The sequence below is a fragment of the Oreochromis niloticus genome, linkage group LG3 (assembly GCF_001858045.2).
Source record: "Oreochromis niloticus isolate F11D_XX linkage group LG3, O_niloticus_UMD_NMBU, whole genome shotgun sequence".
Taxonomy (NCBI): Eukaryota; Metazoa; Chordata; class Actinopteri; order Cichliformes; family Cichlidae; genus Oreochromis; species Oreochromis niloticus.
Genome location: NC_031967.2, coordinates 51,457,333 through 51,483,378, shown reverse-complemented (window position 1 = coordinate 51,483,378; position 26,046 = coordinate 51,457,333). Strand labels below are relative to the sequence as shown.

Below are 26,046 nucleotides of genomic sequence, written 5' to 3'. Positions count from 1 at the left end.
CACATAGTCTATAGGAATCAGGAGCGGAGCGGTGTTTTCACTGGAGCAGAGCCATGGTTTGGAACTGGGTGTTTTTGGAGTTGTCGCCTTTCGCTATTTACGGACACTTGCACTGTGTGGGGATTAGTGATGGGAAATTCGGCTTTTTTCAGAGCTCTTGTGGCACGGCTCCCAAAGAAGAGCCGGCTGTTTTGGCTCCCAAATTGTTCTTAATTTATTATCATCTGTAGCCTCATACTTTAGCCTTACTTGGCAAATATGAATGCTTCATATGTTGATAAGCCCTTTCGCATTTAGTGTTTTTATGAGAAGCTTTTCATCCATCCATCCATTCGCTTCCGCTTATCCTTTTCAGGGTCGCGGGGGGCGCTGGAGCCTATCCCAGCTGTCATAGGGCGAGAGGTGGGGTACACCCTGGGCAGGTCACCAGTCTGTTGCAGGGCCAACACACAGGGACAGGCAACCATTCACACTCACATTCACTCCCACATTCTCCCACATGGGCAATTTAGATTAATCAATTAACCTTTCCCCACAAACAGCATGTCTTTGGACTGCGGGAGGAAGCCAGTGCACCCAGAGAGAACCCACGCAAACATGGGGAGAACTCCACACAGAAAGACCTCGGCCTGATGGGGAATTGAACTCAGGACCTTCTTGCTGTGCGGCAACAGTGCTAACACAATGACAAAACATTAAAAACAAATCTACAGAACAGAAACGGACTCAAACTCAGTAGCCAAACAGTATGTCCTCAGTGCAGGTTTGCATTCAGTAAAATCAAATGCCTCAGCTTGGATGGGCTGATGCAGTATCTGCTTCTTCTTTAAACTGCAGCCAGATGCTGCTTCGTTTATGGGGGTCATATGTTGAGATTTAAATACATATATTTAATGCTTATTTGCTGATTATATTGCTTTATATATAAGAGAGGCCCAACTCTTAGTATAGTCTGTGCCAAAAGTACTGACACGAAACTGCATACTTTTGCAGAGTACAGGACCAGAAAGTGAAACTAAGTAGAATATTTGATCGAAACTTAAAGTATGGTGTGACGTCGAGAAGTACATGAATAACCTGAATTAGAATTAGACCACTTTGAGCCGTATCTTTCTTGACCGTAAATAATTCAAAGAACTGAATTTAATAAATATTTATATGTTTTTTGCACTGACTGAGGGGTAGTGATGTGCAGAGCGATCCTGAAATACCAATACTTTCATTACCAGTGTTTCATGCTGCAGGATCACTTTGCATACCATACATATTTCAGTTACATATTTTGTTTTCAGTTTCATTTTAAGGTGGCATCATTCTAACCCCCGTATTCTATTATCTCTTATAATCAGCTGTACCATGTCAACCTGGGTGGAGAGTGACCTGCAGTATTACACTCCTTCCACCAGTGAGAGCCAAATAGCACTTTTGTAATCATTAGTGTTTCTGTGTGTGTGTGTGTATATATATATATATATATATATATATATATATATATATATATAGTAAACAAGTTAGTCTGTCACCGCCCATTTAAACATTGAGGAAAGTTCCTGTTAAAGTTTCAACATTTACTTTTAACCCATGAATTTCCCAAGTGCCATCTACTGAACATCCTGATGCAGTCATGTGACAAGTGAATGGCTCTAGGTCGCTGTAACATAATTTCCAAAATGGCAGCGACTAAACTAATTTTAGAAACCTAGTTTTTCTTACTAAAGGTAATTTTCAACCCATTCAATAACTCTAATCCTTAATAACACATCTTATCTCCTAATATAATCTAGTCTGGCAGCATTTCTAACAAAATGATTGATGTAGAAGAAGTTTGTCATGTGTTGCTATGAAATGCATTTTTTAACAAAAAATGATGTATGACATTTTGTCACAGTGAGACCAATACTAATAATTTGTTGGTCTTAGTCTTGCTTAGTTAATTTAACTTATTCAATTATTTTAGATCAATATATTTTCTGTTGTTCAATTCAATCCATAATTAAAGAAACAAAGGCATAAAAACCTTATGAAACTATTAACAAGTGTGACACACTTGGCTGTTTCATGAGTTTAGCTATATAAATCCAATATATTATTGTCACACTTCCTGATCTCATCCTCCTGAGCAGCTGAACCTCAACATTTGTGGAGGTCCATAGGCCACACATTGTGAAACAGTATGCCAGAAATGTGTTTTTGATCTTATACTCTTAGAACTGAAAGAGAATTTTGACTTGGAAACAGCTGATGGCAACAAACAGTTTCTGAGTGGAAGTGACAAAGGAGAGAAAAAAAACTAAAATAAAAATTATTTTATTACCCATGTCCTTTATTTATTTTTTTGGTCTTTTGGAACAAACATTAAAGTATAAAGGGGACAGAGCAGAGCATCAAGTCTCAGTTTCAGATGAGCTGTTATCAACACCGCTGCTTCCAAAAACAACACAGAAAGGGAATTTCACCATGAAATCATGCCCACTTTGTACTGTGTGTTTTCTAAGAGGAAGGATGGATCATTCCTGAGTTTATCAGAGCACTAAAGATCACAGTAAAGGTGATGCTGTCCTGCAACTTTAAGTGTCAATCAGCAGCTCAAATGGGAAACACATAAACCAGCTGTTTTGTTTTATTGTGACACAGTTGTTTAAAGTTACGACCACAGACCAGCTGACTGCAGCTTTGGTTACAGCTGGTCAGTCTTCTGTCACATGGACTCCAGCACTGGTTTGTTTCACCTGCCTTAAAGAGACCAAATTACAACTTTGATAACTCAGCTGTGGTCCTCTCTTGGTGCTTTCTCTAATAACAGTTCAGCAGCTGTGTCCACTTTGAGCTGCATCCGGCTTATTTTATAAGACAATCTGAGTTAAAGAGACTCTGCTTGCATACCTCACATGATTGTAATGGTCTGGTAACAGGTAAAAAAGAAATCCACACACCTTCACCTTTACAACATTCAGCTACAAAACAAAGAGTAAGAAACCAGATGATCCCCTTTAAATATTTTACCCTGATTACCACCTTCTTAAAGAGATAATTTTCATATTTATTTTTTAAATCACTTCCATATTCACAGAATAAACCATTTTTTACTTGATTCACTGGAAATTTCCATCACTTATTACCTAAATCATTTTAAATTACAACAACCTGAGAAAGAAAAATACAGCTTTGGTTAAGGCCTCACTGTTCATGGAAGCGTTGGACGTGTGTTCATATATTTCTTTCTATGAATATAGCCAAGAAATAAATATGTCGGTATCCTCAACTCAAGGAAAATACCTGACAGTGTTAGTGAGATCTGATTCTGTTAAGTTTCAGGAGTGTAGATTTACCCCAGATTTATTTATATGGTTAGGCTGGAAATCACACTCACACTCTTCCCTTTCACCAAGTTACTAATGAAAATTAAAAAAAAAAAAACATCATCTGAACTTTATCATGTGTCACAGACGACAGTTTGGTCCTGCTGAACTCAGCTCGGTCTTTCCAACATCCAACATCTGGCTTAGGACCAATCAGAATTCAAGGATCATCGTGGAGGTCAGTAACTGGTAAGTCCGTCCGAGTCACCATGGAAACCACCTGAGAAGATAAACCAGACTCCACTGTGACTGCTGAACAACCCTCAGTCCAATCTGTCACTTCTTCTTCTTATCTGCTCATCATCAGAGCTCAGATGGGCCTTTAAAGCATTTTTCTGAATAAATAAGTTCATACGTTTAAAATAAATAATTCTAAAAATGTTTGTCATAAAAAAATACATGTTGTTAAAATGTGTAATTCATGCTTAGGAAGAAACCACTTGATGAAAGGAAGGCCTTCCTGAAAGAGAAATGAAATGCTTCAGATGCTGTTCTTCAGACACTCATCTTACGAAGGAATGCAAATCTTCAGTAAAGTGTTCTGAATGTGAAAGCACAGGTCACGACACAGTCCTCCACCACAGACCAATAAGGCTCCACCTCCAGCACAAGAGAATGGCAGGGAGAGGGCAAGCAGTCATGACAAATGTTCCCTCTAATCTGCGCGTGTCTGCAATTACACACTGCCGGCACGGTCTCTGCGCACAAATAATCTCTATTGCGCAAAAGAATAAAAAATAAAAAATTGAACCTGAATTGAAATTAAAGTAAATACTTTAACAATTCTGTTTTGCAGTGTTAGTCAGTAAGTGACTGGCTGCTCCAGTATGTGATTAGAACGATGCCACCTTATCCCATAGTCCAGCCAATAATGTGATTCACATTCGTATATACGCAGCTAATCAACGTCGTTGACAGGCTATGACAGCGTCCTTATGTGCCAACACCGGTGTTTTAGCTAGCAAAGCGGCTTGGCTGATGTGGAGTGAAGCCACATTAATGAGATTGTGTTATGATAAAAATATCTGCAATGTTTGGTTTTCTTCCTGAATACTATTGTTGTTTATATTTACTGCGGGAAGAAATGGTAAAAACAGCATTTTATGAGGAGAACGCACAAAAGCACTCTCGCATGTGAGCAAAAACAAAATCAAGAAAGCCCCACCCTTTCCTATTGGTCGAAAAATGTGCCATATCGACCAATCAAAAAATCATATGGCAACATGGTGTTTAGTTGTTTAGGAAAGGGGGGGAAGTTTTAGGAGTGACTACCGTGTTTTGAGATGTGAGAGATTTGCTACGTTTAGCGCAAATCTTGAGTGGTTAGTGTGTAGTGTAGTCAATAGTTTTGTTGTGTGTGAGAAAAATGAGGTGAGTGTTACAGGTGTTACATCTCCTGTTGTCAGGCCTGCAGGTATCAGGCTGTTGTTTAACTTTATCTCATAGTGAACACAAATTAATTTTTAGAGTAGCACAAATAATTTGGCATGAAATTTGATGCAGAGCAGCTGATTGTTCTGTAAATTTTTTTGAAATGTTTGTTTAAAAAAATGACTGTATTTTTAGGTAAACAGCTGCAAAAAAACTTTGTTGTTTGCATAACTCAGTAACTTTTTTGAAGACGTAACTATATAATTAGTTGCCCAACATTGGTCATTATATACTGTATTTTGCAGACAGAGTTACAGGACTCTCTCCCAGACCGCAGACTTATAATACAAGTCAGAGCTTTAATAAAAAACAAAACAATTGTGTTTTCAAAATTGGAGTTCAAGTTATTTTTACTTCCAATAGTGTTAACATACTACACAGGTCATGAACAAGATGTATTTTAATTTTCATTGTAAGTGGGCTAAAGCAGTTAATTAAAAGTAGTCTAACATAAATGTAAATACTTTGATATGATTATTTTAATAAATCATGTAACTTGGATGGATTCGATGCCGGCGTGACCACAGTGCACACGTCTGCTGTTGCTCACAGAGGTCCAAGGGATCGCTCAGGGAGTTTGTGTGTTCGCTCAGACACATGAAAAATTAGAGGGAACATTGGTCACGACACAGTTGATGTCACAACATGCTGCACAGACGTTTGCAGTCCAGGTCAGTGGGGACGTTCATGTTCCATGTCTTGTATTGGTGTACCCTAAAGGTTGCAAGGACAGAGCTGTTAAGGCATATGTAATACTAGAAAATCAAAGCAATTGGCCTGAGTTCTTTGAACTTTTTGACTTTAAAAGTGAACCTTTCTCCTGCAATCTTAGGACATGCTCTGGTGTTGTAGAAACATGGGATAAAACAGCTGAAGGCTTCCATATCGAGTCACTGGATAGGTCAGTAGTTATCCCTCTACCATTGCTCATAGAGTGTCAGACCATTCCTAACAATAGGAGTGAAATCCCAAATCCCAGCGCAGTGCTACACCAGCCGCACCTCCAAACCATATCAAAGTACATCCCAGAACTAGACCCTAAAGCCGAAATACTCCTGCTACTGGGGATGTGTTTTACATGGCAGATGTTTTACAGGCACACAAGGTCAGGCAGAGAATTAGTGGCCCCCATAATGCCCCCTTCGCCCAGCGCCGAGACCTGGGGTGGGTTGTAGTTGGGAAGGTCTGTCTGGGTAATGTTCATAGGCCTACAGTCAGCACCCTGAAGACAGTTGTTCTGGAAAATGGCCGTCCTTCAGTTTTCCAACCATGCAGCAGCCTTCTGCAACTCAAAGAAGTGCCACACACAAATAGGCCAGGTAAAGTGCCCGAACAAACTCTGGGTCAAACAGTTTTTAACCAGACAGATAACGACAATAAACCAGCTCACTCAATACAGGACACTTTCTAAACTATGTACAGAGATGTGGACAACAGTTGGGTTGCCCCACATCCGTTTAAGGCACCCCACCAGCAATTACCAAAAAACAGACAACAGGTAGCCACAAGCTTCTCATCCTCAAATCGGACGCTAAATAGGAAACCTGAAATGCAGCAGCATTATGTGGCCTTTATGGAAAAGATCCTCTACAATGTTCATGCTGAGGTCTCCTCAGCATGACCATCTCTCCTATGGCTCCTATGGCCTCTACTAAGGCCATAGGAGCCATAGCCTTCTTAAAGGCAATTCAAACAGATGGGAACGTCGAGGTAGGCTTCGTAATGGGCAAAGCAAAACTAGCCCCCCTTTCAGAACCCACAATAACAAGGCTTGAACTATGTGCAGCCGTCTTGTCAGCAGAAATGGCCGACCTCATTTAAAATGAGTTGGACTTAAACTTTGATGCAGTGCACTTCTATACAGACAGTAAGGAGTGCTTGGCTACATCTGTAATGAGTCAAAAAGGCTTTACGCATATGTTCACAACAGTGTACAGTGCATTCGCCAGTCATCAAGCCAGAATAGTGGCATTATGTGCACACAGAGAAAAATCCAGCAGACCATGCGTCTAGGTCATTGTCAGCATTCCAACTAAAAAAGTCCACCTGGTTCACCGGACCATCCTTCATCCACCATCCTGCCGCAGATACAACACAAGTGAGTGGAATGTTTGACATGACTGAACCAGATAAGGACTCAGAAACTAGACCACAAGTAAAAACGTACGTCACTCACCTCCAAGTACTCATCTGTAAGCATTTTGAGCATTTTTGCACCTTTAAGTCCTTAGTCAGAACCATAGCAAAACTTATCCACATGGCAAAGTCCATCAATGGGACTAAACCAAACAAAAAATGCAAAGGCTAGCACAAATGTCATCTGCCTCACACTCCAGAGAAAAACTGTCATCTTCAAAGAGACACAAAAGGCATACTTTGAGAAGGAACTTTCTGCCCTGGATGCTGGCAATCCAATCTCAAAACAGAGCCCTCTCAAGAAGCTCAGCCTAATGTTACAGGACAGTCTAATTTTTGTAGAAGGCCGACTCAAACACGCACAAATTGAGAGTGTTGCTCATTCACCATTACCACAAGCTAACAAGGCACCAAGGTAGTCATCTGACAGAAGGAGCAATCACAGCTGCTGGGCTGTGGATATTACGCAGCAAAATGCTAGTCAATTCAGCAATCCACACATGTTTAACCTGTCGCAACCTGTGTGGAAAACAAGAACAACAACTAGTGGCAAATCTACCACCTGAATGCCTAAAAACTTGTCCTCTTTTCACTTACGTAGGCCTTGATGTCTTTGGACCGTGGACCATAACAACTTGGTGTACCAGGGGCGGAGTAGCTGAAAGTAAGCGGTGGGCCATCGTGTATACCTCCATGAGTTCGAGAGCTGTGCATATTGAGGTAATAGAATCTCTGGACACATCCAGCTCCTTAAACGCCCTCCGTTGGTTCTTCGCTTTAAGAGGCCCCGCCCAACATCTGCTATCTGACCGTGGCACCAATTTTATTGGCACTTCAAATAACTTGGAATGGATAAATCACTGCAACAGTACCTAACCATCCAAGGCTGCAGTTGGGAGTTAAAATCGGCCACATGCATCGCACATGGGAGGCTCTTGGGAGCGCATGATCGAAGTCGCCCGCAGAATACTGGACTCCATGCTACTAAAAAATAAGGTACAACTGACTCACGACGTGTTATGCACACTCATGGCTGAAGTTACAGCCATAATAAATGCATGGTCGCTCGTCCCAGTGTCCACTGATACAGAGAAACCTTTCGTCCTATCCCCTATCCTCGCTGGAGGTGAGAGTATCTACCCACATTGCAGCTAAGGCAGAAATGGACTGGGTCACGCAGAAACCTCCAAGTTGATGACCTGGTTCTGCTCATGGACAAGCAGGTTGCACGAAACAGCTGGCCCATGGCCAGGGTCACTGCCAAATTCCCAAGCAATGACAATTGAGTAAGGAAGATTGAGGTAAAGACATGCGATCAAGGGTGTGTAAAGACATTATTGAGACCGGTTACAGAATTTATCCTCCTCATGCCAAAGGATTGATTGCATAATGTTTGTTTAACACAGTGGCCTCCTGAGGCCAGGCATGGAGTATGTTGCCCTAAGGCATTTTTCTGAATAAATAAGTTAATACGTTTAAAATAAATAATTCTAAAAATATTTGTCATTAACAAATGAATACATGTTAAAATGTATAATTCATGCTTTATATACGTTTTTTTAAACGACAAAATAGCTAAAATGTATTTCCGGTTCTGGTGGTGCACTTCCGGTTCGGGTCAAGTACTTCTGAAAGTCCACAGATCGGTTTTTGCTGGAAAACTAGCTCCACATGCAAAAGACAGTTTAGAAATGTAATCAGATGCCATCGTGGTGGCAGATTTCTTTTCTCATGTATTAATCACATATTTAATCATATCACATTAGTTATAGTAATATTACTTTCTCACTTTACCATAGTAAGAGCACTCCTGCCACTACTTTACATGCATGAGGAAAGTTAACACAGTGAGGCCATTGTGATGGGAGACGTTAAACAGATGGTGAGCCTCCTTCTGCTTATCAGGGATGTAAATCCTTAGGTGAAGGCTAAGCAGAAAACAAGGTCATAATTCTCTCTGTGCGGGAGGAGGTATAGCCCCCCCCCCCCCCCCCCCCCGTGAGAGGGGCCAACATGTAAGAGTTTGAGGAATGTTCTTTGTCTGTGTGTCTGTATATAAGATGTAAGGGCAGTGGCCACAATTCAGAGATGGTCCTGGTATTTCACTGGGATGCTCTCTCCACATTGCAATGTGTTTATTAAACCCACTTCAAATCAAGCTCACTGGGTGTGTTGCAGGTTATTGTTAACATTTCCATAACACCATCTACTCTGAATTATTCAGGCTGGAAGTTTCTTTATACGATAGTTTGCACAGATAGGTTTGGATATTGATGTATAGTTTCTTGATGTGAATGTTTTAGTGAGTGTTATGCACTTTATTGATGTAAACATGCTTCTACCTGTTGAGTTTATTATCTGTCATTTCAGTTTTCACCACATGTTCATGAAGACAATTAAACAAGCTGCAACTAATCTCCAGGGTCTTAATTTGTGGTTTAACTCAGTGTCACCAACATGCTTGTTGAAAACATTACAGACCTTGTCAGGCTGCAGACGACACACCAAGAGTTTTCACTCACACAGCAGTTCATTTAGTTTATCGCATGAGGACAGTTAGAAACACAAACTCATTGGTAAATGAGTAATTGGTAATTGGTAATTTACTAAGGAACTAAGCAAATATCTTTCAGTTGAATAAAATAAATCATTTCTCCGTGAGAAACATATTTGCTACAGCACTAACAATCAGCACTTTGTCTACAAACACTTCTCAGCACTATTAAAACAGCAGACTGTGTCTTACCTAATGAGTCCAGGCCATGCTGATGAAGGCTTCACCTTCATATTTGGACCTGGCATATCTGCGTCTGTGAGCAGGACAAGTCTAAAGACAAAGAGAGACAAAGTCCAGACTTTAGAAGATCAACACTGATCCTTTCATTCAGGACTGAATCTGCTGAGAACATTTGAGCTTTTGTGTCAGAATAGAAAAAAGAATAAGTGAAAATAATCTGTTTAATGATCGTAACAGAAGAGAGATACATTTGATTGTGTGTGTGATGTGTTTGGTAACAAAGCTGTACCGGGACACAGTTGTTTTGTTTGGGGCACACGTGGAGTTTGCAGTGCAGGAAGACTTCACCAGAGCCCCCGGTGAACTCGAACATGTTGAAGGAGAAGTAGTTGGAGGTTCCCAGTCCGTTTCCCACCACCTGCACAGTCTGGTCAGCAGGGTTGGCACAGCTGCTCACAGACAGGAAAACACACTTTGTTCAGGAGTCCATGAGAGAGATCAAAACCACATGACTCTCTGAGTCTGTCTCACCCGTTTATAATCAGGTCGTATCTCGGAGTGCTGTCGGGTGATGGCTGGTCTGTTGCCCAGCAGGAGTCGGTCACCACGACGACCAGGTCTCCATCCAGCCCGTCAGTCTTCAGCTCCACCCAGATCTTCTGGTTCAGCTGCACTTCAGTGCTGAAATCCACAGCTTGTGTCCGACCGGCGTCAGTGAAGCTCTGCATGGTCAGAGTGTAATCCCAAACTCCAGATGTGATGTGCTGGATCACAGAGCTGCAGAACACAAACACACTTCAGCTTTCTCTGACTCACAAACCTCATGAGAAGCTTCACATCTTAAAGTAATTCAACCACACACCTGTGTCTGATCCTGAAGGTGGCAGTCTTGATGTCCGGCTGAGTTTGGACGCAGGAGAAGTCGATGTAGACTTGGTCGTGACGAGTGATGATGTCAGAGGAGCTGTTCTGGGTCATGATGGTGTTTTTGTAGATCACTTGGCTGTTGTTGGTCTGCAGAGTCACACAATCAGATGTTACTACTGACTTTTAACATCTGACATTTCAGTTCATTAATCCCAAAGTGCACTTAATCAGTTTTATTCAATTAGAAAAAGTGAATGTAAATCATGCTCTGTTTGCTTTATTTGCACTGACACATGCAGCCACGTTAACTTTATTTTCAGTCTCTTTACAGTGATTTTAATCTAAGAACATCAGCACTTTGACTGCACTTTGAAGATGATGGACCTCTAACTTAGAAGTATGAAGTTAAGTTAAGAAAGTGTCCTTTTATTTTAGTCCGAAGTTTATGACATCTTATCAGTGATTATAATCAGAGAGTTATCACAAACAATCTGCTGATTAGACACTTTAAAAACATCAAACTCATTCACTTTGTTCTTAAAAGCAACAACAGCAGCTTTAGTCTCCTTTCTGTCTCTGCCTTTGACCGCTTGTGTCACACAGACGAGTTGAGCACATCGAATGAAGTCACTTTATTTTAACAGAGCACAAACATTAGAGAGTTTCTCCTTGTACTAAATCAAACTCCGACTTGGATGTTTCTATGTATGAACTTCACAGATCATCAACATGATGAGAAGCCAGAGAGGTCAGAGGTGAAGCTGATCCCACAGAACGACCCCAAACTGGAGCAGAGCAGCAGAAGCTCAGCAGATGCTGGAAGATGTTTGGCTGCTTGTAGAAGGTAAAGAGGAGGAGATGAAACTCACCGTGACCTCCGTCCCACAGCTGTTGCTGCTGTCGAAGCTGAAGGTCACCATGTGAGTGAACTCGTCCACCTGACCCCTGCAGGTCGGGTCCTTGAGGTGTAAGGCAGAGTAGTCGATGCCTTTGTCCTCCAGGAGACAACCGACCAGAGTGACTGAAGCAGAGTTCTGCGTGCAGACCGTTGGATCACCTGAACGTCACAATATCAGTCAGAAAAATCACTGTTAGAAGTTTTCCTCCATTATTCAGCCCTGTTGTCATGATGATGTCACAGCTGTCGTACCCAAAGAGTTGTTTTCTTGGTACTTGGAGGCAAAAATGGCCCGACAGAAGCAGCGAGTGTCACCACCGACCGTCTTCTCACCACAGAACTCGTGATCGCTGCAGGTCCTGTCCTGACAGAAGGCCTCAGAGGCTACAGAGGAACACACTGATGTATTATCCTGAAAACATGTGAGCTCTAAAAATCCACAGTTCAGGTCTTTAACAAAGGAGAGCTTATTAAGGTCTTATTAAGGTCTTATTAAGGTCTTATTAATGTCTTATTAAGGTCTTATTAAGGTCTTACAGCAGCCGGTCTTTGATGTCCAGCCATCCAGAGTGTGGTTGTGTAGACTGCAGGCTCTGGCGTAGGCCTTCAGGAACTGACAGTCGAGTCCGTCCACCGCAGGATATTTACACAAAGTGTCGGTGCAGGCGGTTATGTAGGGCTCTGGGTCGATGTCACTGTTACAGGAGGAGAAGGGCGCCTCCTTCAGGAGATTACAGCTGTACCCCAGATGGAAGAAGAAGTTGAAGACAATAAAATGATAATCTGTAATCATATCTTCCATCTATGCTGCAGTCACATGTGATGTACCATATAATTTACAACAGAGATCAAGGTACAACACAGATGTTTCCTGCTGTGTGGATCAGTCTGCTCACCGTTCAGTCACACTGGTGCAGTCGATCGTGCTGTCAGCAGGCTCACTGTACTGTATCTCACAGCTAGGGGGCGACAAACAACAAAGTTCAGCCTCATTCACACAAACACAAACTATCTGCAACATCAGCAGCAGCAGTCAGAGGGACTGTGAGCTTGTGATGAGGTCTTACCTGGTGGAGCTGTACTCAGAGAGTCTCAGGTCACTCAGAGACCTGCTGGAGTTTCCACACAGACCCTCCACAGATGAACCAGCAGGTCCTGCACAGGATCAGGACAGAATGAGTCAGATCAGCATCAACATTTAAACATGACGAACACAGAAGAATAAATAACAGCACAGTTTACAGTTTATTTTACATGAATTAAACTTTGTCTTCTGTACCTTCTAAGTGGATCTGTGCGGTGTCGCCATCAAAGAAGACAGAGATGTTGAGGTTGGAGAGCGACAGCTTGGCAGTGACTCCAGTTTGGTCCTTAGAGAGCTGCACACCGTGAACCAGCTGAGATGAGCTGCTGAGGGTCAGCGTGGAGTCGTCCAGCTGCATCACAGCAGAGACAAAGTGGAGGAAACACAGAGTGAAACATGTCAAACACACAAACAGGCTGATTTCACAGCAACAACCACTGAGTTCAGCAGCTCTGAAAGAACTGCTTCTAACAGCCCTGAGAAGAAAGATGAGAGGAGACACAGCAGAGGATGAGGGAGGACTTTGGATCAGACTCCACTCTGACACATGAACTGTGGCTGTAGGTCGCTTACCTGAACTCTCCCACCTTGTTCCAGGTGAATGTAATGCCCGTCCACACGCAGCGTCACACTGTCCAAAAAGCTCACATCTTTACGACGCCGGTCCCTGAAGTTCCCCAGAATCTGGAAGTCTGGGAGTGTCGGAGTCGAGAACAGAGAGTACGCACAGCGATCCTGGATGGAGTCCATCTGGCCATGTACGTCGATGACAGTGGGGCCGGTCGCAGTGCAGATGGAGGCCAACATGGTGTCCAACGTGCAGCTGACAAATGCAGAAAATTTAGCTTTATTCAACTTTGTTTATGTTCACCAAATCACAACGGCAGAGACCTCAACGTAAATATTAGAGAGAAAACCCAACAATCATATGACCTCCTATGTGCAACCACTTTGGCGACAGTTTGAAGGAAAAATGGTCAGGAAGAAACTCTTGTGGATTTTTTGGATGACATGTATACCTATATACACTATATATATTGATCTGCACTGAATATCCTGTAAGACTCTTAAGCAAAAGATGTTTTGCTCTCTCCCCAGATTATTGTACAGTAACAGGGCAGTTAACACCGAGGAGAGTCCTCACGAACAACTTCCTTTCAAGGTCCGGTAACTAACTCCCCCACACAGCACACACTCTACATTTGTTATGCAGCACAACCAAAGTATGCATTTTAAAGAAACAATAACAGTGCCACAGAAATACATCACAATAACATCACCTTAAGGATCATTACAAATGTGTGTTTGCATGGACTACATTACCCAGCAGCCTTTGTGCAGTTATGGGATTTGCTCCTGAGCTGGAGAGCCTGACTTAGTTACTGGGCTGACGATGCAGGAGAGAGCTGCTGGGAACCAAAGCGAATAGTCCATCCTGTTTATTATGAATGGTGTGCATCACATAAACATGGGTTCATGTTCCATGTTTAAGATGCTGCACCCTACTACTTTTGTGCATATTGCTTCTAGCTCATTGTATATAGTGTATTATCTTTTTTTTTTGTATTTCTTTACTTAATTTTCTTGGTATACTTGGGCTGGTTTCAGTCATTATGTAAATGCACTGTTTATAAGATTGGGGAAACCTGCAGTCAGCTGAGACTGAAGAAGTCACTTGGATGAGTGACGAAACTTTTCCCCCACTGAAAACGCTACGTCCAGATGAACAGAATCAACTTTTGGAGATTCTTGGTATACTGTTTGTGTTCTTCTGCTATCTGTACCTGAGCTGTGGTAACACACAAATTTCCCCATCCTGGGATTAATAAAGTCTTATCTACCTACCAACCTATCTACCTATCTACCTACCTACCTACCTTTAGAATATGTGCTAATTAGTGATAGCTTCTGGCATTAGTTCCTTTACTGTTCCTGGTCAATTGACCAGTCTATTTTAACAGCTCTTAAATTAGCACATCAAACATTTTTAACCATGAAATTCAGTTCAGTGGGTTTTTCAGTGGTTGTTCAGTCAATGGGGTGGGGTGGGGGGATGAATGGATTCCCATTCATTTCCTATGGCAGTCACTTTTGATTGGGAACACCACAGATGTAACAAGATTGATTAAAACACTCAAAATTCAATGAAAGAGGTGATCATCACTTTTATATCTTAAAGTTTATAGTGTGGAAGAAATTATATGGCTTTGAGGCAACCCTATGGTACATACGTACCATAGGGGGAAGGAGCCACACTTTGTGTTTGCATCTTTTTATGCTTATTTGCTCTTTAATCATTTGATGTTTTAGCTGTTTGGAGGTTGTTGAAATAGTTTCCTGAGGTTTAACCTGAGATTCTTACATTTTTGGCAAAATACATTTATATTTAAAAATCGATTCAGGAATTGATAAGTTGCATTATTTAAAATGCATTGATTTGAAATCGATTAGAATCTGGAAATCGATTTTTTGCTTAGTGGAAAGTTACCTAGCTGCTGGAAGAGGAGTTGTGAACTTCTTTAAAAGGAGGGTCAGAGGGGCCACAGGGGCTGTCTTTATTGTCCGTCTCTGTGTGGCTCTGCTGTCTGTGCTTAAGGCTCTACACCTCAGGGTTTGCTTTTATTGATTTGCTATGTGTTGTCTTGCTGTTCATATGATTCTGTTTATTAAACTCTGTCATCACAGCATTTCTTTGAAATACAAAGAGGATATATTTACATGCCGTTGCCTTGACAACGCTCCAGTGGACCACAGCTGGTGGTGTGGAGAACTGCGGTCTCATTACAGGTGAGACTGAAGCAGGTTTCTGGATCAGAGTTGATCACTGTACCAGGTCGATGCATCTGACCTGAGGATTGAAGGAGAGTTTATTTTAGTTCAAACACTAACAGATCACCTTCCTGTTGTGTTTGTGTCAAATCTGACCGATTTACAAATTAAAAAACTCATAAATATTGTGTTTTACATCCGATTGCCTTAAGGCTTTATGACATCCTCCACACTATGCACTAAAACATTAAAAAGTGATGAGCATGTTTTTCGTTGAATTTTGAGTGTTTTGATCAATTTTGTTACATTTGTGTTTTTCCCAGTCAAAAGTGTAAGGGAGAAGTGCAAAGTAGGAAATTGATGGGAATCCACCACCACCACTCCCACCCTTTTGCCTCTGACCTACTGAACAACCCACTGAACTGAATTTGGTGGTGAAAAATGTTTCTTATGTTAATTTAAGAGCTGTTAAAGCCGACTGGTCACTTGTGACCAGGAACACTATAGTAAGGGGGTGGGGGTGCACACAACCAGAGGGTTAACAGTTGTGAGCACAAAGATCAACATAACATTCAAATAGTTCAATTTTACAGAATCCCAAAGTCAAGTTTGGAGCTTTAGATTCACTTACCTGAGTGTCTGCATCCACTGATGTCTAAGAAACCTCGATATGAGGAAGTAAGATCGACTGTATCCACTGTGGTTCCACCAACCTGAAGCTCAAACACCTGAACAGAAACAATCAATGTTATGACCACAAAGCAGACAGATCAAGATGAAAAAAATATTTTTGTCTATTTCATGTAGTATTTAAACACGAACAGATATTGATAGTTGTTTACAAACACTCAGAGACTCACCACTGGATCAGAGGTGTATCTGTCCAACACCAGAGCTGCTTGTGAGCTGCTCCCAAAGTTTAAAGGAAAGAAACCAAACTGTAACGAGCAAACAGAAAAGTTTCAGACACTATCAGGGACGATTCCTCTTAAATATTTTACAAAAGTGTTTGATGTGATAAAACCTTAAATTTTATTTTTGGGTTTCAGCGTTTAATTTGAGATAAAACAGTATAAAGTGACACCAGTCAGATATAACAATGTGATAAAGAAAAACACTCACACGAGGAAAATGTATCAAAAAATAGCGCTCCAAACTGTTCTGAATGGTTGGAAAATAGGAACGAACATAATCCACATCACCAGAGGAAGGTTGTAGATTTATGTAATAGTAAAATTCCTCTGCACCCACTGAACGCTCCACAATACAGTCGCCTCCAGTTTCAGGACTGAAAAAGCCGTTGAAACAGACGGTAACATATCCAGATGTCATGCTCACCTGTGGAAAATCAGAGACACAGCGAGTCAAACATCAGCATCTTTTGTGCTTTGAGTCATTTACAGCTGAACTGTTGGTGTCAGAGCTGCTCAGGTTTCAGTCAGAGCTCTCACTCTGCTTCAGGAAGCTGCATCAGCTGATGTTCACATACTCAGCATCACTGCAGAGGACATTAATGAGACTCTGAGCTTAAAGCCAGCTGCCCTCTGAGGGCCTGAACCCGGGAACAGAGAGTGTGTGACCTTCATGAACTGCTGATGTTCACTCAGTCTGCAAACATGATCTCTGCCACAGGTGGAGACTAAACAGCAACAGTGATGGAAACACAAAGATCTGCTACAACATCAGGCTTCATCCTACTCACATAGAGCTGCTCGTACTGCTGTCCATAATACGTGATGGGACATGAGCTGATGTCCACCACTGAAGACTGCTGAGCACCTGAAGACACAGAGACACATGAGAGCTGTGAGCTACAGTCTGTTAGCTGGTCGGACAAACAGGGAGAGCTGCAGGCTGAAACACTGACTTCATGAATGGATTAAACAGCGTTCACCAATCAGTGTAGAGCTTTACTATGACATCATCAGTTAGCTTTCTTGAAAACAAAGATAACAGGAAACGACAGTTTGATAAAACTTCTGGATACTGAAGGAAATACAATTTCAAAGATAAGAAGCTGAATTGAAAAGATCAAACTTTTCACTCTGACTGTTGTGAAAAGTAATTTATGTTCTTAAAATATTTTTATGATCAGTAATTTTGATATTATCAATGTTGTTTGGTTGATGGCAGTAATTAGGGAAAGTTAGCTGTCAGTAAACGAAGCCTGACCGCGACATCCCAGTGACATTTTGGTTGCTCATTTTTATTTTTCATTCATAAATTTAATAAGCAGATAATCAGTTATTCAACACATTTAACTATATTTATTGATTTCATGAATAATATGAACACAAGTGATGCTGTTTGTGATCCATTTGGTTTGTTGTTGTTTTCTGTGTAAATCTGAACTTGTGTTTTCTCTAGAGCAGAGCTCTGATTGGAGGATGTTGAGGTTTGAAGATGGAGGAACAGATTGTTGTTTGTTTTCTTCGAGTTATTGTTGAGTTATTGCACGGTGGTTAAACCCGATTCTTTGATCCCCATGATAGAACAGAGAAAACCCGACTCAGAGTGGTCAAAACATTTCTATATTTTTATTCAATCATCTTCCGGAAGAGAGAGCCCTGCACAGCCCAAAGCCAGTTGCAGAATCTCTAACATCCGAAGCTCAAGATGAGTCCCATATAGGTGTTATTTTAGTACTTCAGACGTCTCACACAGTTTCAATACAAACAACTCCTTCTACTCAGTTCCTCTTTTCTTTGTGTCTTACTTCCTGTGCAGCTTGCAATAACTTCCCCTTTCTGAGGTCTGTTGCCAGGGCAACCTGTCACCCTTCGTCTGAACTTAGTTTCACTCTCTGTCTGCTCCTCATATTCTGCAAAAACACCTATTTTACACTCAAGTCTGGGCCTCTCATAAAACAATCTAATCAGCAAATAAGCATTAAGAATATATATATATATATACATGTATTCATGATCGTTTATGTTAATGAGAGTGTGGGGAGTGAGCGGGAGGGTCGGGTGGGTCGGGTCTTGCTTTTAACCATGTAAAGCACTTTGTGCTACATCTTTTTTTGTATGAAAAGTGCTTTATAAATAAAGATTGATATATCTATCTATCTATCTATCTATCTATATATATATATATATATATATATATATTTATATATACACACACACTTCAGGGGAAAAATCAACACCATCAGATGTGATATTTCATCTTCTCGTGATATGATTTTAAACACATCTGAGGGCTCGATTGTACCTGAGGAGACACTGGACAGCTTTGTCCTGGTTAATGCTGAGAACCTTAAGAAAGTTTTCTCCACAGTGAGACCCACCACATGTCTTTTAGATCCAATCCCCTCTTCACTTTTTAAAACACTTTATGGATTTTTTGAAGCTGAGCTTTTATACATGATGAATTGCTCTCTTCAGTTGGGTGTCTTCCCTGCTGCCCTTAAAACGGCGGTGGTGAGGCCCCTTCTGAAGAAGAGCAATTTGGATTGTAATGATTTTAATAACTACAGACCTGTATCCAACTTACCATTTTTAAGTAAAAGTTTAGAAAAACTTGTTTTTACTCAGATTAATGACTTTTTGATTGATAAACAGATCCTAGAGATATTTCAGTCTGGATTCAGGGTGAACCACAGTTTTAAATGATCTTAGATGTAACTGGGACTCCCGAAAGCTCTCAGTCCTGGTGCTACTGGATCTAAGCGCAGCCTTTGATACAGTAGACCACGCTATTCTTTTAAACAGACTAAAATACATGGTGGGCCTCACTTTTTACAGCTTAACCAGGACAAAACTGAAGTTTTAATCATCGGTCCTGAGGCTCAGAGAGAGAAACTCTTGTCTAAATTACAGGCATTTTCACTATGTCCTTCACTACAAGTGAAAAACCTGGGTGTTATTTTTGACTCTGAGCTTGGTTTTATCCCACATATTAAACATGTAACCAAAATTGGATTTTATCATCTAAAAAATATAGCCAGAGTCCGCCCTATTCTCTCTCGGGCCAACATGGAGATGCTGATGCATGCTTTTATTACCAGTCGCATTGATTACTGTAATGCCCTGCTCTCTGGTCTCCCCAAAAAGAATATTTCACCCCTACAACTTTTACAAAACTCTGCAGCTCGTGTGCTGACGAAGACCAGAGGGTGGGCCCACATTACACCGGTTTTACAATCGCTGCATTGGCTCCCCGTGTGTTTCAGGATCGATTTTAAAGTTCTTTTATTGGTTTTTAAATGTCTTAATGGTCTTGGGCCTTCTTATCTCTCACGTTTACTTTTACCATATGAACCCTCCTGGACCCTGAGGTCCTCTGGTACTGGCCTTTTGATTGTCCCTAAAGTCAGGACACATACTCACGGAGAGGCAGCTTTTCAGTGGTATGGTCCTCGACTGTGGACCAGCCTGCTGGAGAAGCTCAGGGCCGCAGAGAACGTTCATGTTTTTAAGAACAGGCTCAAGACCCACCTTTTTAATTTAGCTTTCACCTAACGTTTATTTATTTTATGCTTATTTATTCTATCCTGTTATTCTATTTATCTTATTAATTTAGTTTTACCTAATATTTATTGATTTGATTCTTATTAATTTTTTATCTTCTTACTCTATTTATATTTATACTGTATCCCATTCTAATTTATTTTATCTCTTTATCCTGTATATATTCTTATTAGGTCATATCTCCAGTGTTTCCTCGGAGGGGGCTCTCTGCACCGGGGCTGTGATCGACCGTGGCTGCTGGGGCTCTGTGGGTCTTCTCAGCCTGGCTGGGGGGCTTCTTTGCCTCCCTCCTGCTGTGTGCCCAGCCTGGAGGCTGCGGTCTGTGACCGGCTCCCGGTGCAGACGGCCCCCTGTGATAGTGTTTCCTCACTTGGCTAATGTGTACCCAGCCCAATTTTACTCTTTAAGTGTGTGTATGTGTGTGTGTGTGTGTATGTGTGTGTGTGTGTGTGGGGGTGGGGGTGGGGTGGGGGGGGGGGGGGATGTGTGTATTCATGATCGTTTATGTTAATGAGAGTGTGGGGAGTGAGCGGGAGGGTCGGGTGGGTTGGGTCTTGCTTTTAACCATATAAAGCACTTTGTGCTACATCTTTTTTTGTATGAAAAGTGCTTTATAAATAAAGATTGATATATCTATCTATCTATCTATCTATCTATCTATATATATATTTAATTTCTTAACTCTACTTTAGAAACTGTCAACAAACTAGCCTCGGCTCACTACAACAGAAAATGAGGTGCAAACCTTCAATGGTGGATGCCAGGACAGCAGTGGATGCAGCGGTGGATGCCGGGACAGCAGTGGATGCAGTGGTGGATGCCGGGACAGTGGTGGATTCAGTGGTGGATTCAGCGGTGGATGCAGCGGTGGATGCCGGGACAGCGGTGGATGCAGCGGTGGATTCAGCGGTGGATGCAGCGGTGGATGCAGCGGTGGATGCCGGGACAGCGGTGGATGCAGCGGTGGATGCCGGGACAGCAGTGGATGCAGTGGTGGATGCCGGGACAGTGGTGGATTCAGTGGTGGATTCAGCGGTGGATGCAGCGGTGGATGCAGCGGTGGATGCCGGGACAGCGGTGGATGCAGCGGTGGATTCAGCGGTGGATGCAGCGGTGGATGCAGCGGTGGATGCCGGGACAGCGGTGGATGCAGCGGTGGATTCAGCGGTGGATGCAGCGGTGGATGCAGCGGTGGATGCCGGGACAGTGGTTGAGTCAGCGGTGGATTCAGCGGTTGATGCAGCGGTGGATGCAGCGGTGGATGCCGGGACAGCAGTGGATGCAGCGGTGGATGCCGGGACAGTGGTGGATTCAGCGGTGGATGCTGGGACAGCGATGGATTCAGCGGTGGATGCTGGGACAGCGATGGATTCAGCGGTGGATGCTGGGACAGCGATGGATTCAGCGGTGGATGCTGGGACAGCGGTGGATTCAGCGGTGGATTCAGCGGTGGATGCTGGGACAGCGATGGATTCAGTGGTGGATGCTGGGACAGCGATGGATTCAGCGGTGGATTCAGCAGTGGATGCTGGGACAGCGATGGATTCAGCGGTGGATGCTGGGACAGCGATGGATTCAGCGGTGGATTCAGCGGTGGATGCTGGGACAGCGATGGATTCAGCGGTGGATGCTGGGACAGCGGTGGATTCAGTGGTGGATTCAGCGGTGGAGGCCGGGGCAACCATGGACAAAGAAGTTGTTATGATATTTGGTTATATATATATTTTTGTATGTATACATTGTAGATGTAATGCTGTGGCTTTTTGTGCTGTCTGTGCTTGGAATTGCAGTGGGAACATATGTAGTCAAAATATAAATGTTTAAAATTGTGTGTAGTTCTAGTGTTTGTCTTTACTTACACTGTCCACAGGTTGAAAGGTAGTCAGGACAGCAGTCGTGAAATTTCTGACACGCTTCATCACAGAAACATCCTCTGTTACAGCTGTTGTTTTGACCAGAGCAACACAGAACTGGTGGGCCCAAACAACTTGAACCTTGAATACAAATATTCCATATGAAACATGTATTGTAATATGAAAAACTTAGACTTATGTGAGCTTGTGCATATTATTGTGTAGAAATGATTTCTTGCTAGTTGGTAAATGTCACCAGTAACATGTTACTCAGAGTCTACAAGGCAAAAACGTTTGCATTATTGAGATTGAAAGTTATTGATTCTTTCAACTCTAGAAGCGCATGTGTATTGTAGGCAGGCATTCTTGTAATTTTTTTTGTCATTTCTTCATTATTCTCCAGGAAAGTATTCCTCAGGAAAATAAGTGAAAAAGAGCCACCATACAATGAAAAAAATTGAAAGGCTAGGTAGCTTTTCCTCCAGACTACTATTACACTTGTTGCCGCACAGCAAGAAGGTCCTGAGTTTAATTCCAACATCAGGCCGGGGTCTTTCTGTGTGGAGTTTGCATGTTCTCCCCGTGTTTGCGTGGGTTCCCTCGGGGTACTCCGGCTTCCTCCCACCATCCAAAGACATGCAGCTTGTGGGGATAGGTTAATTGATTAATCCAAATTGCCACTAGGTGTGAATGTGCGAGTGAATGTGAGTGCGAATGGTTGTCTGTCCCTGTGTGTTGGCCCTGCGACAGACTGGCGACCTGTCCAGGGTGTACCCCGCCTCTCGCCCTATGACAGCTGGGATAGGCTCCAGCGCCCCCCGCGACCCTGAAAAGGATAGGCGGAAGCGAATGGATGGATGGATGGTTATTGTTTTTGTTTATTTGGTTCTTTGTTTTACTTTAATGTTAAATAATAATTTAAAATCTTGGAAAAAGAAGATGAAAGTTTTCTGACGATCTCAGATTATTTGTACTTACAGCTTTCTTCATCGTCCCTCTTATGTTGTTGTACTCGAGTATTGTGAGAACACTTTCAAAATGGCTGCCAGGTGTGTGTGTTTACCTGTCAGTGTTACGAGAGCACACAGGAATAGCAGAGGGCGGAGCATGTTGGAAAGGGCCAATCAGCTGACAGAACCCTGAAACACAAACACTTTGAGAAAGCTGCACAAAATTCTAACATTTATAGTCAGTGTTGTAAATTGTTATACAAACAAAGAGAAAACAAATGTTTTTATTCTTCTCCATCCATCTGTGAAAAATGAGTCGTTACATTGACATTTGACTGATTTGCTCTCTTAACTGCAACAAAACATTTTCCATAAAGTTTAATTTCACAAATGTAAAGTGTAAAGCCTTCACCATCCAGAGAATAAAATATGATCATCTCTTGTAAACCTGTTTGTATTAAGTTCACTTCATATATGTTGTACAGACTCATCAAACCAAACATTATTTCCTTTTCGCTTACAGAGTTCATTATTTGCTTCAAGCATAAACATGAACATGAGCTGTGTTTGTGTGGAAAACCAACCTGTTCTGTGTTTTTGATTCTGCTGAAAACAAGAATATAAAAATCAGTTATTGAAGTGTTTAAAACACTAAACGTCAGCTTTCACACCTTCATCTGTGTGTGATGTGTTTGTTGTGCAGTCTGTTAACAGTCCTAACACTGATGTGTTGTTCAGCTCTGACATGTGTCCACTGAGCCGTCCTGATGTGTTACAAGAGGCAGAGCAAGAGTCCAGGTGTGCAGCTCGTCTTACCTGCAGCTCTGATGGAGGATGAGGAGGATGAAGGCTGCTGCTCAGGAGGCTCTCTGGTGATTCTTCTGTTGGTGTCTCTGTGAAGAGGACACTGCTCTCTCCGTCCGTCTCTCTTTATGTGGATCCTGGAGAGCGGGGTTGGAGGTGGAGTCCACGGTGGAGACACCTGATGGGAACCTCCCACTGATGGATGCTTATTCAGCCTCTTCTTACACAAACAGGACAACAGCAACAGGAAACACTGAAATAAGTTTGTCACTGCAGGGTTAAAGACATTTAACAATAATGCTGTTCATGTCTTCTTAAAGCTCTTTGTCCTGCTAACAGCTGTGATACACCTGAATTTACATTTTGTGTCACACTCTTTGTGACTGTGGTGTTATGTAAAAAACATTTGGCCTCATCCAGTGATGCATTGCAAAGATATGTGCATTTTTTTCAATTCTGTTCTGGCACTTTGGCAGCTTTGATGCATTCATACATTTGTCTTCATCAGGACCTGGGCAGCAGCATTCTTCAACCTGAAGATGCCTTAAAGGTTAAGTCACATGATGCAGAGCTGGTTCCTGGAAATCGATGTGCTACGTGTGGTCCATCATGAACAGCTTCCCTTTATGAGTCTGTGTTCTCATCTCACTCAGATCTCACTGTTTATTAAAGTAAGAATGTTTAATATTAAACTCACAGCAGAAGTTAACGTCACACAAAAACAGTTTGAGCCTCTCTCTGTGGTTTTCTCCATAATAATAAACATCATCCTCCATTTGGATCATATCATAGTTTTATATCAGAGACTCCATAATGATTAATGTGATGTTGACCCCATGAACCTTTCACAGAGACAGAGTCAGAGTTTCTGTTTCACTCATGTTGAACGTGTGTTGGTTATTCATTATTATCTCTTATTCATTTATATCTTTTAATTAAGCTTTTAGTAGAGGTTCTTGATTAAAACATTTATTCAACATATTACATATATATATAGTTTTAGTTAGGTTATTAGGTACATGAGAATTGGCGTCTCTTCTCACAAGACAGAGTTCGTGTGAGGTCGAGAAACACACACACATACACTGTAGGTAAACTCATTTAGAGGTGAAAGTTTAATCATATTTTGCTTGCAACTGCAAAATTGTGTCTCCACAAGTGACAGTGTGCCGACATGCTGCTGATGTTCTGAGATAAGCGGGCGTCCGGTGGCGACAGGAAGCACCTGTCGTGAAGACGATGCTCTTTTCAAACTGTGTTAAAAGTTGTCAACAGAACATTTGTGGTTTTCACTCATGCATGTATTGTATCGGATGACGTATGAGGGGGGCGTCAGTAAACATACCCTGATGTTATAAAACCATTCCTGTGTAGTTATTGGGGTGGAGATCTACAGCTGATGTTTTGCAGTGTACATCTCCCCACGCTGCGTGTGTTCATTAAAATCATTGTTTGACCAAGCTCTTCTGGACCATGGTTGTTTTTACTGTCGTCCTCAATATTGAACCCTTAACACTAGCAACACGTAAAGAAATAAGCTGTGGCTCAAGACTTTTGCACATTAGTGTACATAAAGGTAACCTTACAAACAGAAACTGCAGTGATGTTAAAAATGTTGGTATGATTCTTGACTCAGCTACATGCCTCTTCTTCAGTGTTGTGTTTGTTTTACTAGTAATAGAAACCTTTATGTTTAAGGCCTGTCACTTCAGAGGTTCACAGAACAGGACAAAAACAAATAAAAGGTCTCAACTGTACCAAAGCAGGAAAAACCACCTGCTGGTTAGGAAGCTATCTTTGCAACCTACTTGCAACCAGCAGCATTAGAATTAAAATCTACTGGATTGCTGCATCTCCTGCAAATCTGTACAAGTTGTTGTAGTTCTCCAGGCGGTTTCAGTTTGTTAAACCTTCCCTTCACAATATTCTTAATCTAATAAAAGGAAAAACTGGTAATTGTAATATTAACAGTGAATATTTTCAAAAGATCAAGCTGTCCAGGGTGTACCCCGCCTCTCGCCCTATGACAGCTGGGATAGGCGCCAGCACCCCCAGCGACCCTGAAAAGGATAAGCTGAAGTGGATGGATGGATGGATGGATGGATGGATGGATGGATGGAGCTAAAGGGCAGCATATACAATGAAAATTAAAAGAGGAACTAAAATGTGTCCTTGATTAATGACACAGCTGAGTGAGCTGATAATAAATAGCAGTTTCCTGTTGGGACACTAAAGGTCAAATCTCTCTGTAAAGACAAAATCCAGTGTTGCACTTGACAACTCAGACCAACCTCCTGCTCTCAACATTTTAAAAGAATCTCATTGTCAATATTGTTGAATCCTGCTCCAGCAACACTAAAATAGCCTCAAGCAAAGATAAAAGACTTCAATATGCGGCTTCAGCAGGTCTAATTCTCACTATACAGTGGCCTTATGCTGACTGGCTGGTATCAGGCTGCATAACTCTGCCATTTGAAGCTTTTCAACAATGAATTTCTGCACATCAACACTTTATAATATCATGCCGTTAAATCACATCATCTATTCTTTGACCAGAGCAGAGGATTACTGTATCAATTTTAATGTTAACAGCATTAGCATAATTGCTAATTAAAGCTATTCTCACAGATGAGCTACTATACATGCTGATATTTATATTTGTCTTTACATTCTTGCTGTTTGTCTG

The 26,046-nt window shown here is 41.8% G+C and overlaps 1 protein-coding gene across 1 annotated transcript in view; it reads right to left on the bottom strand.

Moving 5' to 3' along the window:
* The window catches only part of LOC100692857 (uncharacterized), a 444,159-nt gene extending 422,716 nt beyond the window's left edge, over positions 1 to 21,443 (bottom strand). The window contains exons 1-13 of the mRNA XM_025905920.1: positions 20,499 to 21,443; positions 16,984 to 17,060; positions 16,404 to 16,619; positions 16,142 to 16,219; positions 15,913 to 16,009; positions 15,231 to 15,360; positions 13,086 to 13,335; positions 12,708 to 12,864; positions 12,496 to 12,583; positions 12,325 to 12,387; positions 11,966 to 12,165; positions 11,681 to 11,812; positions 11,400 to 11,587 (exon numbers count right to left, since the gene is read on the bottom strand). Coding sequence (XP_025761705.1) covers positions 11,400 to 11,587; positions 11,681 to 11,812; positions 11,966 to 12,165; positions 12,325 to 12,387; positions 12,496 to 12,583; positions 12,708 to 12,864; positions 13,086 to 13,335; positions 15,231 to 15,360; positions 15,913 to 16,009; positions 16,142 to 16,219; positions 16,404 to 16,619; positions 16,984 to 17,060; positions 20,499 to 21,438 — 2,616 coding nt within the window. The 5' untranslated portion in view covers positions 21,439 to 21,443. The remainder of the gene's footprint in view (positions 1 to 11,399; positions 11,588 to 11,680; positions 11,813 to 11,965; positions 12,166 to 12,324; positions 12,388 to 12,495; positions 12,584 to 12,707; positions 12,865 to 13,085; positions 13,336 to 15,230; positions 15,361 to 15,912; positions 16,010 to 16,141; positions 16,220 to 16,403; positions 16,620 to 16,983; positions 17,061 to 20,498) is intronic.
* Positions 21,444 to 26,046: the final 4,603 nt, after the last annotated feature.